Source organism: Balaenoptera physalus (assembly GCF_965194825.1).
Source record: "Balaenoptera physalus genome assembly, chromosome: 5".
Taxonomy (NCBI): Eukaryota; Metazoa; Chordata; class Mammalia; order Artiodactyla; family Balaenopteridae; genus Balaenoptera; species Balaenoptera physalus.
In genome coordinates, this window is record NC_138884.1 from 144876102 (window position 1) to 144892876 (window position 16775).

A 16775-nucleotide genomic window follows, 5' to 3' on the forward strand; every position below is an offset into this window, starting at 1 on the left:
GCTTCTGGAACTTCCTTGTCTTCTGGCCACACGGTTTGTGATTCAGAATAACTTATTAGTGAGCCATGCCATATTACCAATATGACTATTCTGGATTGAAAACAGAAGTATTTTGTATCGTCCTGAATGCAATCCGTTGAAAGAGACAGCCGGGAGAGCAGGTGTAGGGGTTCATCCCACAGACACGTGCAGACTTCCTTTGCATACTAATTACCACACAAAATGTCAGCAAACAAAAGGATGGATAGGCAAGGGTTTACTATACCTGCGCATTTCAGAAACTATAATATTTCATCCTGGTAAGCTGGAAGCTGGAATCAGTCTATTGTACTACACTTACGCAAAGTAATAACTATGTGAGCCATTTCATTCTCCAGACAAATCATACTTCCCCTACATTACATACTATCTTTTAATCCTTTTGATAAGATTATCCTCAAATCCTCTGTAGTTTATTCTTCTCTTACAAAGAGGATCTGGATCAGAGACATTGATCACTAGCCTCAAGAAGGCCAACTATCCTCCCACAAAGGGAGTGGCAAATTTAAAACATTCTTGCTATGGTTAATCATAACTAACCTACTTAAATTATTCAGCAATATCCATAATTACATATAGAATGGTGATACTGTAATAAGAAATAGTATATGTTACAATTTAAAAATACATCTGTGAAATCTATAGTTATAAAATATTTTCCATTGCATTTCAAACCTATTATACTTTCCTATCAAGAGTTATGTAAAAGCTCTTTTATATTCAAGCTCTTTTTAAATAATCACTGATAACCCAAGATTTAAGAAAATGATTCACTTGCAATAAAAACATTGTAAGATGTCACTAAAAGTATCACACATCTAACTCGTATGTTATTAATGACAGTTTAAGTTATATGCAAACAATAACCCTAGTGCCTATTTCTCCATCTAGTTGCGAAACACCCAGCAGAACGTCAAGGTTTTTCTCTAGCAACGATGAAGGATGAAATCTGAAATCTGAAAACCATTGAATTCAAGAGAAAGGAACCTCAGAGATCACTGGGTCCAAACCCCTTAAGTTGCACAGAAAGGTTAAAAACGCAAAGGCCTAGAGCATTTAGATATCCCTCACTTTTAGCAAAGTCAGCATCAGAAACAAAGGCAAACTCAATGTCCCTCACTTTCTGGAAACAATGAATACATATGTTGCAAGCCATTTTGATAGGATAGCAGGTGTGCCACTCATATTTTGATTTGATAGCAGGTATGCTGATTTATATTTCCCATTGACTAATCCAGAATGACTAGATTATATACTAATCTAAATGACAGTCATCCTGAATCACCTTGTTGGTGTACAAACAAACCTACACTTAAAAAGAGATTTGCAAACATGAACTAGGGTTGACATTACTCAATCGGGAACAAGGAAGCTGGCAAGTAAGAGCAGCTGATCTTGTCTCTCTCTTGTCAACCCTGACATATCAAGGCAAGTCATCAGGCATCTTATTTGAATCAAGGCCTGTAGGTCTTATGATAAGCATGGGGGTGGGGAAACTGAGGTGAATGAAGATTCTAGAATTGAGGATGGATTCAAATCATGAAGTTTAGGATTCTGTGACAAAAAGGGGATTAAAATGTCTTTAGTTCTCCAGAAAGATGCCCTCAGGCTACAGGAAAAAGGCACTAGAAAGATCTGGAACAGTAAGTCCCCTACATACAAACGAGTTCCGTTCCAAGAGCGCATTCGTAAGTCCAATTTGTTCATAAGTCCAACAAAGTTAGCCTAGGTACCCAACTAACACAATCGGCTATATAGTACTGTACTGTAATAGGTTTATAATACTTTTCACACAAATAATACATAAAAAACAAACACAAAAAATAAAGAAAACATTTTTAATCTTACAGTACCTTGAAAAGTACAGTAGTACGATACAACAGCTGGCATACAGAGGCTGGCATCGAGTGAACAGGCCAGGAGAGTTCCTGACTGGAGGAGGGAGAGGAGGTGGGAGATGGTAGAGCTGAAGGATTGTCAGCAATAGGAGACAGAGGGCAAGCTGCAATTTCACTCACGCCTGACGCTGATGGCACAGGTTCTGGTTCCTTGCTGGATTCAAGTCTACCTACCCTCTTGAAAAAATGATCCAGTGATGTCTGGGTAGTAGCTCTTTTTTTCTCATCATAGATGACATGGTAGCACTGGATTGCATTCTGAATGGCTGCTGTAACCTTCGTGTACCGTTCTACGTTCAGGTCCCGTGCCTCAAAACTAACAGTGCCTCCTCAAATAAAGAAAAATCCCCTTGCCATTTCCTGCGCCGTGAATCTCTTTGGTTCTTCAGTTACTTCTTCTTCCTCTTGTCTCTCTTCGTCCTTTCTCTGGGTCCCCAATTCCTGGCGCTTCTTAGCGCTACCAGCTACATCACCGCTGCTTTTACGCTTGCTTCCGGACATCCTAGGCTTGCAATTAAGATACTGTAGTACTGTACTCTATACAGTACTGTAACATACACAAAAGCACAACCACTTGTAGAGTGCGTACCACTTGTACACACGTGACAATGTACACCAGACACGTGAACTAACTTACATGACTGGACATGGGAACACACGTCTGCATCTTTGAAAGTTCACAACTTGAAGGTTCGTATATAGGGGACTTGCTGTAATATTTATTTAGGACCTACTACATGTCAGATATTATGCTGGATTGTTTACATTAAAATATTTCCTTGACTTCTCACAACAATCCTATGAGGTAGATATTTTTTCTGAATATGTGAGTTTAAGTTCCTTTGGGACGGTCCCACATGGAACAGAAGTTCAATACGTATTCGTTAGGAAGTAGGAAAGATTTATATGCAAAACCTAATAGAGCTCAAAGTAGCTACTCTTGTAGAATAGTGATGAAATGCACAATTTCTAGAGCCAGACAACTTGGGTCTAATGCTGGCTCACCAGCTGTTTGATGGTCAAGTTACTCCCTCTAAGCGTTAGTTTCCTCGTCTGTAAGATGCCACTGATAGAGCTGGTGTGAAAGTTAAATGAAGTAATGTGTACAAATTTTGCACTGTGCCAGGCACACAGCAAGATCTCAGCCCTGTTACTGCTGGTATTATAAATGTTGCCAGCAGAGGGCGCAATATACCTATAAAAGCACGGCTCTTAAGCATCCCAAAGGCCCAAACCCCTCCAAAAGGGCACAAAGAAACATTACATTGCAAGGAAAGACTATTTCCTCTTGGCAAAAAAATTTCTGTGGCTCTGAGCAAAGAGTCTGAATGCTGGGCCAACGTAAGGAGAGCCCGCAAAAACCAGAACAAGCTCTGGAAACGACAGAAACCAAGAATGGAAACACCGGTGCTTGAGAAGTCCAGGGACCCCAACAGCAGAACCTAAACAGTCCCAGAGCAAGTCGGCTGGGAAGGACTGCCTGAGAATCTCCTCAGCTTATCCCAAACGTCCCATGTGGAGGGACACGGAAGGGCTGAGGGAGGTGGGCACATCATAATAATAGCTAGCATAAACTCTGCAATCCCTACAAAAATTGTATGAGTTACAAGGAAACTGAGACACAAGGGGTTAAGTAACTTTCTTAAGGTCTCAAACTGGCAAAGCCAAGATTCTTACCCATTATGTGTTTCTGGAGAAAAGTCTCCAACAGCCCAAGTGTGTCTGCAACAGCAGGTTGGAGTTTTTTCTTTCTTTATTAATCATTCATCTAGGCCACACACACCATCTCAGGGCACAGATGCTCTGCTCAGCCCCAGGGAAAGAGCGTCTTGGCCACCACAGGACTTGGTCATGTCTACGTGAAGGGGAATACGCCACAGAAGAGGGACCAGGTTTTTACAATGTACTGAGTCAAGTTTCTTCACGTTCTCTATAATCGGATACAGGAGGTTATTCGCTATCCACACCAGATGCTTTGCCCCTCTCAAAAACACTCAAGTGTTTTTGTTTACTGTTTTTTCACGGTTGTGCTCTGGAGTCATGTTGAGAAAGTTCTTCAATGTAAACAAGAGAAAGGTTTGCTGATGTTTATATCATTGAGGTTTCAAAGAAGCAGAAACACTAGGAGATACATAAATAATTATTTTTTTGTGTTCAAGCACCCTATTATTGTATTATTGTCAATTCCTCCCTTTACCTCTGTTCATTTATGCCTTATATATTTAAGTGCTCCCACATTAGGTGAATGTATGTTAAAAAAATGTTATATCCTTTTCTTGTGTTGATCCCTTTATTATTATCTAAATAATGCTTTTTAAATAGGAATTTGACTTTACAGACTTGTGGGAGCTGGTTCACCAGTATCTGTGAAGTGCTGCCCTCATATCTGATGCTAGAATTAAAAGTCTGGAAGAAAGAGCAAGAATATACTGGAACCACAAACACAAGCAAAGCCCACGACAATCAACAGAAATCTGTGACTTGTTGCCTTGGAACTTGGTAGAACTGCAGAAGGTGGGACATGTGAAATCTTCACCTCTGATCTAGGAACCAGAGAAATTGAATAAGGCTCCAGAGAAAGATGGAACAGTTGCAGGCCTGGTGGTTGCCTCCTAGCAACAAAATGAGTCGTCAAATAAGCAACAGCGTGTGTGAAATAGCTGTTGCTACATCTTGGCTTTCCAAATGTCCCAGAAGACTCTCTCACGCGGTCCACCCTAACCAGGTAAGTGTAGGAAAGAGAGTTCTGGGAAACGGTCCAGCCCAGCCAAACTGACACGATACAAAATGACCACAATCAACCCCTTTTCAACTTGGCATACATACACATCTTAGTAAATCATACTTAACCTCCAATAACCGTAGCAAAGCCACGCCTCCACCTAACAAGATACAGTAATGTCCCAAGTGCGACCAAAAGCAAGCTAACGTGGAGATACAGGTCCAGGAAGGCAGCGTGAGGAGTTCTGTGGACTGGCTCTCTGGTCAATCAACTATGGTTGGTAAACATTACCAAAAAAAATGTTTAAGTCTCGGAAACAGTCCTAAGGACATATATCAAACAAAGAAAACTTTACTCAAGAAAGTCTATTACATCTTGGTAGGAACAGTAAGAATCTGTGGCACTTGAGCCATGACCTGCTCACCCCCAATACTCTGCACAGCTCAGCTAATGGAAGAAGCATTCCAGGTGGGTGTGACCAACAAGAGGGAACTCCCTCACCCCTCAGCTCAAGGGCTGCGTATCTCCCCAGGAGCCACTAGTATTTCCCATCACCCCACAGCCTGGGTCAGACAGACTAAATTCCAGAGCAGTGCAGACAAGGGCTGGGGGGCTCTCCAAAAAGCCCCCACTGTTAGGCAGAGGCTCCAGCCCAGGTATAGCAGGCTGAGAATACCGGGGTCTCCATCATCGCACCCCAGCTCATTCGGTGGATAGAGGCTTCACGCTAGGAGAGGCAAGCCAGGAACACCAGAAACTACCAATCTTGCCCAGTGCCCTGCCCATAATGAAGGGGGTCACACCAAAAGAAGTGGGTCACAGTTCCAGCTCTGGGACAATGGCTCCGAGTTTTGTACAGAGAAGGGGCAGGACATACCAACAGAGTACACCGAAGGTCCCTCCAAAGGAAATGACTTTATGACAAAGGATGGGATGGTTCAAGACTAAGGGGGCTTTGAAAACAATGGAAATTTAAGTGTTAAGCAATTAATAGGAGGCTGATTGCTCCATTAGAGACAGAAGCTAAGCCATAGGACAGCTAGTTTACCGTTAAAAAAAAAACATGGAAAGGAGGAACAAGATGTTTTATAATTCCGCAAATGGTAGTTTTGGCAGAAACATCGAGGACATCTAAGACAAATCCGTATCTACAGGGCAAGTGTCTACTCAGTAAGAACAAAACACTGCCCCTTCCGTTATGGAAGCAGTCCTATGCAATCAACCTGCTACCATGTAGCTTGCTGACACCCCCAGGGAATGGTGACATGTCAGGGTTCAGTGTTGATCTCATTTGCTGACATAACGTAGCAGCAACTGTCATCAGACTGGCCTTGGTGAATGGAAACATGTAATCTCACCCTGCCATCGTGGTCACTTAGTTTGTGAGCCCATTAGACAATGGGGTAGGAGGCTGACTGAATCATTCCATCCCGTAGTTATTGAAATCCTTCTGTCCTGAGGTCACCACTTGGTGAGCATTCACACAGGACACAAATATCTCCATATTCTATGTCCCTTTGACCATCTGGCCAAAAACTTGGCCACAGTCTATGAATTGTGGGTAGTTCCTACATTTTCCGCCTTCAGGCAATTGACCATAGAGAACTCCCCAAGTGGCCTTAGGGACAGGTTGAGAAAGAGAAAACAACGTATCAGAAGTAAGAGTCATCTGGTCAACCTTCTCATGCAATTTCCCTGTGCCTTCAGCACCTGGTTCTATTTTGTCACACAGCGCCGGTGTGCATGCCGGACTTCATGGCATAGTGTGTCAGAACACACCTAGTTCAGGAAGGACAGCTCGGGTCACATGGTAACACAGCATGCCATGGTCAAGGTTTCAGTGCCTCTAAGGTCCAGTAGCAAGCCAGAAGCTGTTCTCGAAAGAAGGTGGTAGTCTTTTTGCAAAGAATGGCCTAGCTTTACTTCAAAATCCTAAGCGCTGTGTGTGCCGCTTTTAGGGAGCCCGCTGAAGGCTCCAAGCTGCCTCCCTCTCTGTCCCTGACACTTTCAGCATCATCAGGTTTGCTGTGTCACGTGGTGCGCGTGGCAGAGCCGCTTGCACAGAGCCTTGTCTTGTCCTGAGCCCCACTCAAAGCTGGCCCCTTACTGGGTCACTCGATAAATTGGTCAGAGTAACATTCACAAATGAGTCTTGTGTTGTTCTCAGAATCCAAAAATGCCTACTTAGGTACTGTGCCTTTTTCTTAGTGGTTGGATGGGTCAGACGCAGTAACTTGCCCTTCACCTTGAAAGGGCTATCTCAGCATCCCCCTATACAGCTGGATACCTAGCAACTTCTCCAAGCTAGAAGACCACTTAACTTTGGTGTGATTTATTTCTCACCATCATTCATGTATCCTACCAATGTGTTTAGAGTAGTTGCTACTTACTGCACACCAGGGCCAAGCAGAATCACATAATCATCGTAATGAATGAGCGTAATGTCCTATGGGAGGAAACTGAAGGACATCCCTGTGGTATAGATTACAACACAGGTCCTGAGACGTTCACATATCCCCGAAGTAGGGCAGTGAAAGTGTATCGTTGGCCCTGCCAGCTGAAAATGTACTATTTTTTGTGCTCTTTGTGAAGGTGAGTAGCTATCTATCAGGTAAATCACAAACACTCCAACTTCTAAGTTCTTGATGGTGCCACTCATGCCTATTGATCACTTCAGGAATATGGCATTTCTCTTGGTTCACAATTTTTGTAGATAGAGGCAGTTCTAGTGAATTTCCTCACTTCACAGACCAGGGAACCAGTCTCTGAGGATGTCTACTCCGATTACACATTTCAGTACTGGATAAATAACCACAGACTAGGTTTGGGGACCTACTGGATCCACTGCCAAAATCCACTGATCACCTAACCTCCACAAGCTCCTACTCTGACCACTGAACCACAGTGACATTTTGGATTTCCAGGAATTAATGTGATTTCAGAGCCAGTGTCCAGTAATCCATAAAAATACACAAAAAACCTGGTCAATGCCTATAGGTCCCATTGAGGAAGGCTGGGAGGGTGACTGACACTGTAAATCTGGGGCAATATAGCAAGATCTTTCCCCAAGGGGACCCAACGTCCCCTTTATTCAAAGGGTTCAGGGTCTGTAGACCAGTTCAAGTATGGGAAATGGTTATGAGACTGTGACAATTTTCTTGAATCAAATTCTCTATCAATATAAGCAGAAAAATAATGTCTAAAGTAAAACTTCATTATCATCTATAGTTGATTTTCGTTATGTTTCAAGTCACCACAAACACTGAATTAGCAAATACGAAACGACTGCTCCTAGGAAGAATACAGAGTTAGGGTCCGGCCAGCCTCTGGTCATATTTTCATCAACCTCTCAACACAGAGCCTTGTTTTATATGTGTTTCTGTTTAAAGACACCTTATTTATATATTTTATTCATTAACATTGAACCCATGGCCAAGAGCATGACTCATACCAACAAAGAAGGCAGAGAGTTGCCTCGTTCGCTTCAGCTGGGGTGAGAGCGTCCTCTGTGTACGCATATGTCCATGAATGGCTGCAAAATGCTGCTAAGTATTGCTTTTGAGGTTGACAAAAGTATTTTAGCAAGTAGGCAAATGTGCAAATGCAAAATCTGCAAATAACAAGGATTGACTATTTTAGTTCTAGGGAACGCCATGATCAATCACTCAGCCTATGCCAACAATCTCTGTGAGTCAGATTATTCTGATTGTGGCTTTGGCTCTGCTGCCTGTTATGATAAGCCTGTCTACTAGTCTTTGACGGGTTAGGTGCCTCCCCTTGTCCTCTGCCACCATGGAATCCTGCCATCCTCATTACGTTTCAAGATCCCGGTTTGATGGCAGCAGTCCCCACTGTAATTTCTGACCTACAGAAAAGAACCATCACAGAACTCTTGAAAAATATATTTATCAAAGCCACGTGGAAGGGAAAGTCCCCTGGACCCTCGCAGACTGGTGACCGGGTCTTACATGATAAATCCATTCTACCTTTCCAATTTTCGTAAGCCTTTGAGAAGATACCCTTCTCTGCAATGCACCAGGAGATCCTGGTGTTTCCATGTTATTTAGTGTAGGCTACCTTTGAGTCCACGTTTCAGTCAACCAACCAAGCGAAGAGAGCAATTCTCAGCCCCTCAAGCTAAAACATTGATTTGGGATTTTTGCTTACGAAGCAAAATTTGGGATTTTTGCTTTACGAAGCTTCATAAATTCTGGTAAATTCTTCCTGTTCCAATTTTATACTCCTTCTACCTTGATCGTACACCCTGAAGTTCCTTTCCCTCACGTATTCCCCGGGTTCGGCACTATAAATTGGAAAAATCATGCAATTATTTTCGTATGTATTATATGCCTCACAGGTCACACTTTTACCACACCCATTTGGGTCCCGCTGAGACGTGAGGCTGCTAATAGATCTAGAAACCGGAAGGGTTTGTGGAATTATGTCCTAAGCAGCAGCAGCAGTGTCTTACAAGTCAACCAACTCAGAGGAAGCTTCTATACGTTCCTCAGACACGGATGCGTCAACTTGCCACAAAGGTTTGACAAAATTGAGGGGTTCAAGATTCTGGCATCATTAGTATCTACCCCTATGTCCCTATCCCAATTTTCACAATCCCATTCCTTCCCAACCAATGCCTTAACTTTAATAAAAGAGAGCCTATGAGTTTGGGAAATCATCTGCATTGTAATTCAGTCACCCTCAAGATCAGAGTTGAGGTTTGATTTCCAGAAATCTCAGCGCTGTAACTACAGGACATACGTACTTCTTTCAGGGAAGTCAAAGAAGCTTTCAGATCCTTTGGGCAGACTTTGATCTGGGAATTTAAACCCTTATGCTTGTCATACATTTTCCCCAAGTTCTCCAGCACAGTTATAAGCAACCAATGCCATTATCCTCCTATTTTTAATGAAAGCTTTTATGATAGCAAATAATTGGTCACCTGGAGCCTTGCCTTCTATAGTTGTTTGATTACAAGTATCTAAAGATGATAATTTATGTAACTGTTTCACTGTTGCATGGCACAGCCTATCGGTACCCTTTTAACCACTAGAAACAGCGTCATTAATACCTTTAGAGCCTATCCGATCAAAGAACCAATTCCAGAAAACCCAGAACCGATTCATTCTGAAGATTCTGTCCTTCTAGAACCATTTATGGTACCAAATTAGTATCAGTCAGGATTTTATTAGAGGCAAAACCACTAGGGCCAATATATAGGTAAGTATATAAATATAATAAATATGAAGCGATTTATTACAAAAATTTGGCCTTATGGAATTCTGGGGAGCTGATTAAGTACTTGTCTTTGCATTTGATTCTGGAGCTTGAAGCTCACAGGGCAAACAGTTGGGAAGGAAAGATAGACAAATGTGGTAGAGAGCAAAAGCAAGCTGAAACTCATGAGCTGGAGCCCAAAGGGACAATGGGAAGCCCTTGTCAGTTCTTTATGCTTGTGTGACCTTGGTGATAGGGGCGTCCTACAGAGACTAGGGCCCTTCTTCGTGGAGCCAAGCACACACACTTGGCCCAGGAGTCAGAGAAGCTTAAGTCTGATCTAGCAGAAGGTGGAATGTTGCCAGCCTACTAACACCTCACCAGTGAGGTGACACGGCAGGTCAGTGGCATGTGGGAGATGCAAAATGGCTGCCACTTCACTTCCTGCCTCCAAATCTCCCACAAGAATCCCTCCTGATCTCATCCTAACCAGAAACAAACAGGAAAACAAATTTTAGGAAATTAGTTCATCCTTACCAAGGCTGAACACAGTACAAAACCACCATAGTATCATTAACACTTTTCTCTGAAGAATGTGACATTCAGAGCAAAATGAGATTTCTGATGCCAATTCCAGGGGAGACAACAAAAAGTGACAACAAAAATGAGATGAGTTGGTTTCATTACAAAGGGAGTGGGAAGGATAAAACTGGCACTTCCAGAAGGGAGACATGAAAAAGGAACAAGGAAGGATGCAAAAGAAGATACTGTACTTCTAGCATTGATTCAAAATAGTCTCTACATGGAGCAAATATGACCTGATGGGAACAGTAAAGAAATGTTTGCACTCTGGATACGTTCCAAATATATTTCTAACCGGATAGAGTAAGATTGAGTTCTTTCAGGTGATAAGCTGGATCTATATGCCTTGTCCGGCCTTGAGAGTTTTTAATAGCAAATTTATAATTAGGGGACAAAATGCTCTTCTATAAAGTGCCCCTGCAAGCATACCCTCTGAGGAATTTCTTCAGCCAGAGCACTAGCTTGGTGCAAAACCTTCAACACTTCCAGACAATTTCATGCCTGTACTAGTAATCTTGCTAGGATTAGGATTCATGCAATAGTGAGGAAACCGAGTTAAAGAAACTGGTCTACAAAGTTGTTAACACTAGGCTAAAACTGCCCTGATCATTATAGGACTTGGAACACAAAAAGAGTTGTCGACAGATAAAGGGACGTGGAGTTCCCAAAATAGCAGTTCTGAGCATAGTGCTTTGATCCATTTTCAGTATCTCCTTACCAATTCTGAAGAGAGAGTCTTATGATCATAATGGAAAGGAAAGAGATTAAGAAGCAAATTTTATTATCTGCAAAGTCACAGAAGCAAAAGTAATTTAGGCATGTTACTTAGAAAATGTAAAGTTCAGGGTCCAAAGATTTTATAACATACGCCTGGTTCAAAGACTAGAAATACTGAAATACTGACGAAGGAGAAAGAAAACAACAAATGAGAAAATATACAATACATTCTGTCAGCTCATTTCGATTAACCCTAAGATGTGACAATGGAAATGACATTTTCCATTCATGCTTAGTTAAGTTCCCTCATGTCTAGATGTAGAGAGAACAATGACAATTTGATGGGATACCTTTAAAGCCACTTAAGGAGTGAGGTATGGGTCTCATTCATCTTTCATTCTGAGTTTAGCATGCAGATACAACATAGGTACTAGCAAATGTATAGTTAACCTTCCCAACTACTTAACCACATCCACTTGGTCAATGGCAGCCCAATAGACTGTATACCCATCAAAGTGATTTGCAAAGCAAAGTCACTTCTTTTCGGGTCAATATCCGCCTTCAAACTCATCAAAGTGATTTAAAAGAGTATTTAAGTCAAGTTGTCCTTCCCTCTCATCATCCTGGAGCACCTTGTTAAACATCAAGTAACAGTAAAAGAGCATTTAACAATCTGCTTCACATACACCTCTTTTCCAGCCAAATTGCACCTATAAAGTTAAAACAGAACCTCTTTGGATTCTCAACAAACACGAACTAAATATTTTATGATTTGTGCGCTGTTTACGGTGTGTTGCCTTTTCTTAATTAGCATATCTGTGGATGCCTTTCTTTCATGGCACGTTATTATTGTTGCAATAATTCAATAAAAGTACCCTAAACATTTACATCGTGGAACATTTTTTATGATTTATACCAACACAACAGCACACCCAGTGTTGTACCTCTGCTTTCAGTCATCACTTTATTTCATATTCTCATGTCCCTTCTAAGAATGAGAAATACTGTAGCTTTGGAGCAATGCCTTTACTTTTTATCATTCTGTCTCCCTGTGAATTTCATTCTTTTACATACTCTACTCCCCATAACATTGCTCAAATCAATACTATTGAGTGCAACTGATTTTTTTAAATGCCATTTTTTGCCAAAAAATTGGCAATTTTTTCCTGAAATCTCTCATGACAGAGTAACGAATTGTTCCCTTAATCTACTCCACTGGATTTTTATTATTAAAAAAATAAACAGCATTTTCCCTGTTTGGTCACTAACTAGACTTACACTCAGCCTCTTCAAAATGACTTGTAAATAGTCAAAAGCACAAGTCTTCCATAAGGAAACTACATACATGCTGAAAGGAAAACCATTATAATTTCTTTAGAGTGTGCTATTCCCCTAAACCATTTCCAACCTCAAGGATCAATGGAATTATGGTTCAGCTAAACAAAATGATTATGTAAAACACCTCTTTAGGGCTTCAAGTTGTTTCCCTTTGTATCATTATACATATTTGTGACAAAATAGAGCCATAGCAGTCTGCTTCCATTCAAAATTCAAGGCTCTGAGACTTCATTTGCAATAGCTCTGTTATGTCCATGTGTCAGCCTGAGCGTTTAACCTGCCCATGTCTCTACTCCGTCTCCTTTATATATAGAGAAGCAAGCAGCAATCTCAGAGAAATTTAAAAGATATCTTTTGAAGTGATAGTTGGACATCCAAAAAAACCAGAATACACATTCTTTTCAAGTGCACATGGAACATTCTCTAGGACTGACCACGTACCAGGGCACAAAACAAGCCTCAACAAATTTAAGGGTATAGAAATTATCTCAAGCATCTTTTCTGACCACAATGGCATGAAACTAGAAAATAACCACAGAAAAAGAAATGAGGAAAAAAAAAAACAAAACCATTACATGGAGACTAAACAACATGCTACTAAAAGACCAATGGGTCAACAATGAAATCAAAGAGGAAATTAAAAAATACCTTGAGACAAATGACAATGAAAACACAACCATACAAAATCTTTGGGATGCAGCAAAAGCAGTTCTCAGAGCTAAGTTCATAGCGATATAGGCCTTCCTCAAAAAACAAGAAAAATCTCAAATAAACAAACTAACCTACCACTTGAAGTGATAGTTGGAGTTTACGGTAACAAAATTACAAATTTCAAGTAAGAGGTTTGGTCAATTAAAACACTCCTTTTAAACCTTAAGATGTGGTCTGAGTGACCAGCAAACATACCTGAAGTGGAGGATAGTGACTGAGGTCTGGCCTGGCCCACTGGCTGAGTGCTAGTGGAGTGAGTGGCATTTGTGAGTACAGCACACAAAGCATCCACCTTTCTTGTTTTCCAACTCATTCCGAGGGAATCTTGCAGACATATCTACAAGAGAAAGGGAAAGACAAATAAGTATTGTTTTAATATCAAGGTATTTTAAGAAACCGCAAACACCAGGCCTACCTTAAGGCTAGTGGGGATAGGGACATCCTTTCCCTCAGGTAAAAATTTCATAAGGAAAAAACAACAGGGACCACACAAGGAAAGAGAGGGTGACATCAGAGCTGAGACACCCTGAGAGTAGCACTGTGGGTCAGATCAGCGTCTCCATCAGTCACATGAACAGTAGGTAAGAACACCAGCGATCAGGAAAACAAATGTCCAATACCATTTTCAGACAGATAATTTTAAAGGCTCCAAAAGAGAATAGATGGACCAGTCAGGATTCCACAGATGAAGGGATGATGATGATGATGGTGATATTAATAATAATTACTGATACTTAGAAAATTCTTCATATCTGTGAAGAACTAAATAGTTTCCATAGATTATCTTATTTAATACTCAAGCCATCCCTATGAGGTAGGAACAATTATTATCTTTTTTTTTTTAAGATGAGGAAACTGAGGGGTAGTAGACTAAATTATTTACCAATGTTTCATAGCAAAAAAAAAAAGAAAAGAAAAAGCAGTGTGCTGAGCTTGAGCTTGGAAAAGACCTATCCTAGATGCAGTCTGTGCTTCAATCACTACAGGATCCCTGGCAGGGAAGAGGGGAGGCTTGGGTTTCTACTTCCAGGGCCTCCACTGTCAGTGTTCAAACACTCTTTTTGATATCATTGCTATTGTTACTTAGCTAGATCTCCTTGACAGTATTTCTGCAGGCTTCTATGAGAACTAAGAAAACACAGGAGGGGTAACAGAAAATATCACTTAATCACAGTGGTCAACAATAGTACTGGCTATTCTTTCACGTTTCTCATTCATTCACTCATTCATTCATTCACAGGATACCCACCCTTTTTCCATTTTACCCTCATTGTGCCCGGAACGCTAACTATATAATCCACAAGCACTTCCAGGCCCAAATGCCCATCTCCTTTTCCAGAAGAAGCCATGTTCTCATCAGCTCATAATAGTACATGCCTTTGACACATGCCTCTTAACTGCTAACTCAGTTCAGACAGGAAAAGCTCAGATTCCAGAATGCCTCTGCTACTTCAATATAGCTCTAATTCTCTGTGCTCATAGTGAGAATATTTCAATACAAAAATAAAAGGCACAATGTTATTGGAACGAATGTGTTGATAATTAGTATTTAAGAAAATGTTTTTTCCATAGCGTTGCCGAAGGACTGAGTCATACAAACACACACACTCAAAAAGGTTTCGAACTTTCTTCACATATTTCAAATAACATATGAATAAATATCAGGTTGAAAGAATAAAAAGTACAATTCTCTAAGTGAACTGACAGTTCTGCAAATGTTAAATGACATTCAGACGTGTTTATATATAAAATACATTCACAAAGAGCTAAGCTAAAGGTAATTCTTTACCCTTTTCATCAGTACGCTCAGATTCCAGCAGAGCTCCAGCCCCTAAAATTTACTGCTCAGTAACCAAAATGAGTATAGTTATAAACATGCTCATTTTTTATGTTGTTTTATCAGCAGGTAACTTGGTTGATCTGAAACGGAAAGAAATCTACAGTCTACCTCATTTTTCTTCACGCCACCTAATTCTGAAGACGCAGAGTAAATTAAAGGTCACTCAGTGACGCATATCTAAAATCCGCAAGGTTCATCCTGAACACCTACTTTCTGAGAGATTGACCGGTTATGCTCTGGGCTCCACGATCATTAAAATGTACTGGAGCCTTGAATCCACTGAAGTGCTTTAAAATTCAGCCGGTATAACCCTTCCTGCAAGTGTTTCATTGCTTTTTCCCCAAAGCGTAAACTCTCTGGGGACCTGACACAAAGTAGCTGCTCCACACTTCAGAAAGGGAGTACCAGTTGCCAGATTTGAAATTGCTGCTGGGATTACAACAAACTCCCAAACCACCACACAGCAGAAACAAACAGCTAGTCTCATATGTTAAAATAGCGAGATGAGATTGAAGAGACTGAAACTTCTACACTGCGGAAGGCTTTGCGGCAACTGTTGGGTAATGTTGAGACTCGAAATTAAGGGGATTTAGCTCTAAGAATGAACTGGGGAGGAAGGTGAGCAAGTAGGACAAGGAAAATGATTTGGCTGATCATTTTAGAAAGTTTCACTCACAGATTTAACCAATAAATCATTCTTTATTATAGCATGTATTACATATTGCCATATGGTTTAGTTATGCAATACAGTTCTGTAATGTTTTTATTCAAAATAGGCTGTAACATGCATAGAGATGGCCCCTCCCAACTATGTTTATTCATCTTTGTATACCTATAGGTCCCAAGGAGGCTATGCATTTGATACTCAAACTGAGAAAAACCGAAGTCATCATCTTAAACGTAGCAAGGCTAGAATTGAAGTAATGTGCCAGATCAGAAAACGGCCAGATGGCTATTTTTAAAATTGCAAACTCATATATTTCTGTCATTCTATAGGGACTAATCATTGGAGGTTATTACAGGTGAGGCCTTGAAAGGAATTTTTGCCCATTCTCTGCCCTTCAAGTAAGCATTCAGCACTACCCCAAACAAATGAGAATTTCTTCTCTGTCTACAGAACTCCAGGGAAGTGTAAGGCACAGTCCTCTTCAGTAAATCATGCCATTGATAATATTACCCTGTATTAAATCTGCATGTATGAATTGATTGACTAACTGGCAATCTGGCAATGGGAGAATTTAATCTTAAATTTATTAAAAAGGCAGCAGACTGAAGTTACTACCGAAAGCTAAAAGTCTTCTGCGTATGTTAAAAATTCAGTCAAAACTTTAAAAAGTTAATAGGAAAAGTCCGAGACTCCCTCTATGGATTGTTTGAGGGTTGTAATTACAATGCTTGAAAATCATAGTGTAGAAAAATTAAACCCTGGTTCAGGTCCATTAATTATAATGCAATGCCTCAGCTAAACAACAGCTTGGCCTTAAATCAATACTCAGTTAAATACTTCCCGCAGTTCTAGCCATTAATTGCTCTGCAGCTTAGAAAATAACATTCTAACTGCTTGTAGAAAGGTAATCAAAATTGGTGTGTGAAACTTAAACTTGGTTCCTTTGTGATTATCTTTCCTCAAAAAGGAAATTTAATTTCTTCAGTGACTTATCATCTATACCTTACCTTTCAAATCTACTCAAAACTATTGAAAACTGAATAC

At 40.6% G+C, this 16775-nt stretch overlaps 1 protein-coding gene across 3 annotated transcripts in view; it reads right to left on the reverse strand.

Annotated features, from left to right (window-relative positions):
• Positions 1-16775, reverse strand: part of LOC309660996 (uncharacterized protein) — a gene marked incomplete at its 5' end in the record, with an annotated part of 141599 nt that overhangs the window by 123622 nt on the left and 1202 nt on the right. For all 3 annotated transcript variants that reach the window (XR_014263772.1, XR_014263773.1, XM_082462221.1), the window contains one exon: positions 13420-13561. Coding sequence is in view for 1 of the 3 variants with exons in the window: in XM_082462221.1 (XP_082318347.1) it covers positions 13420-13561 (142 nt within the window). The remainder of the gene's footprint in view (positions 1-13419; positions 13562-16775) is intronic.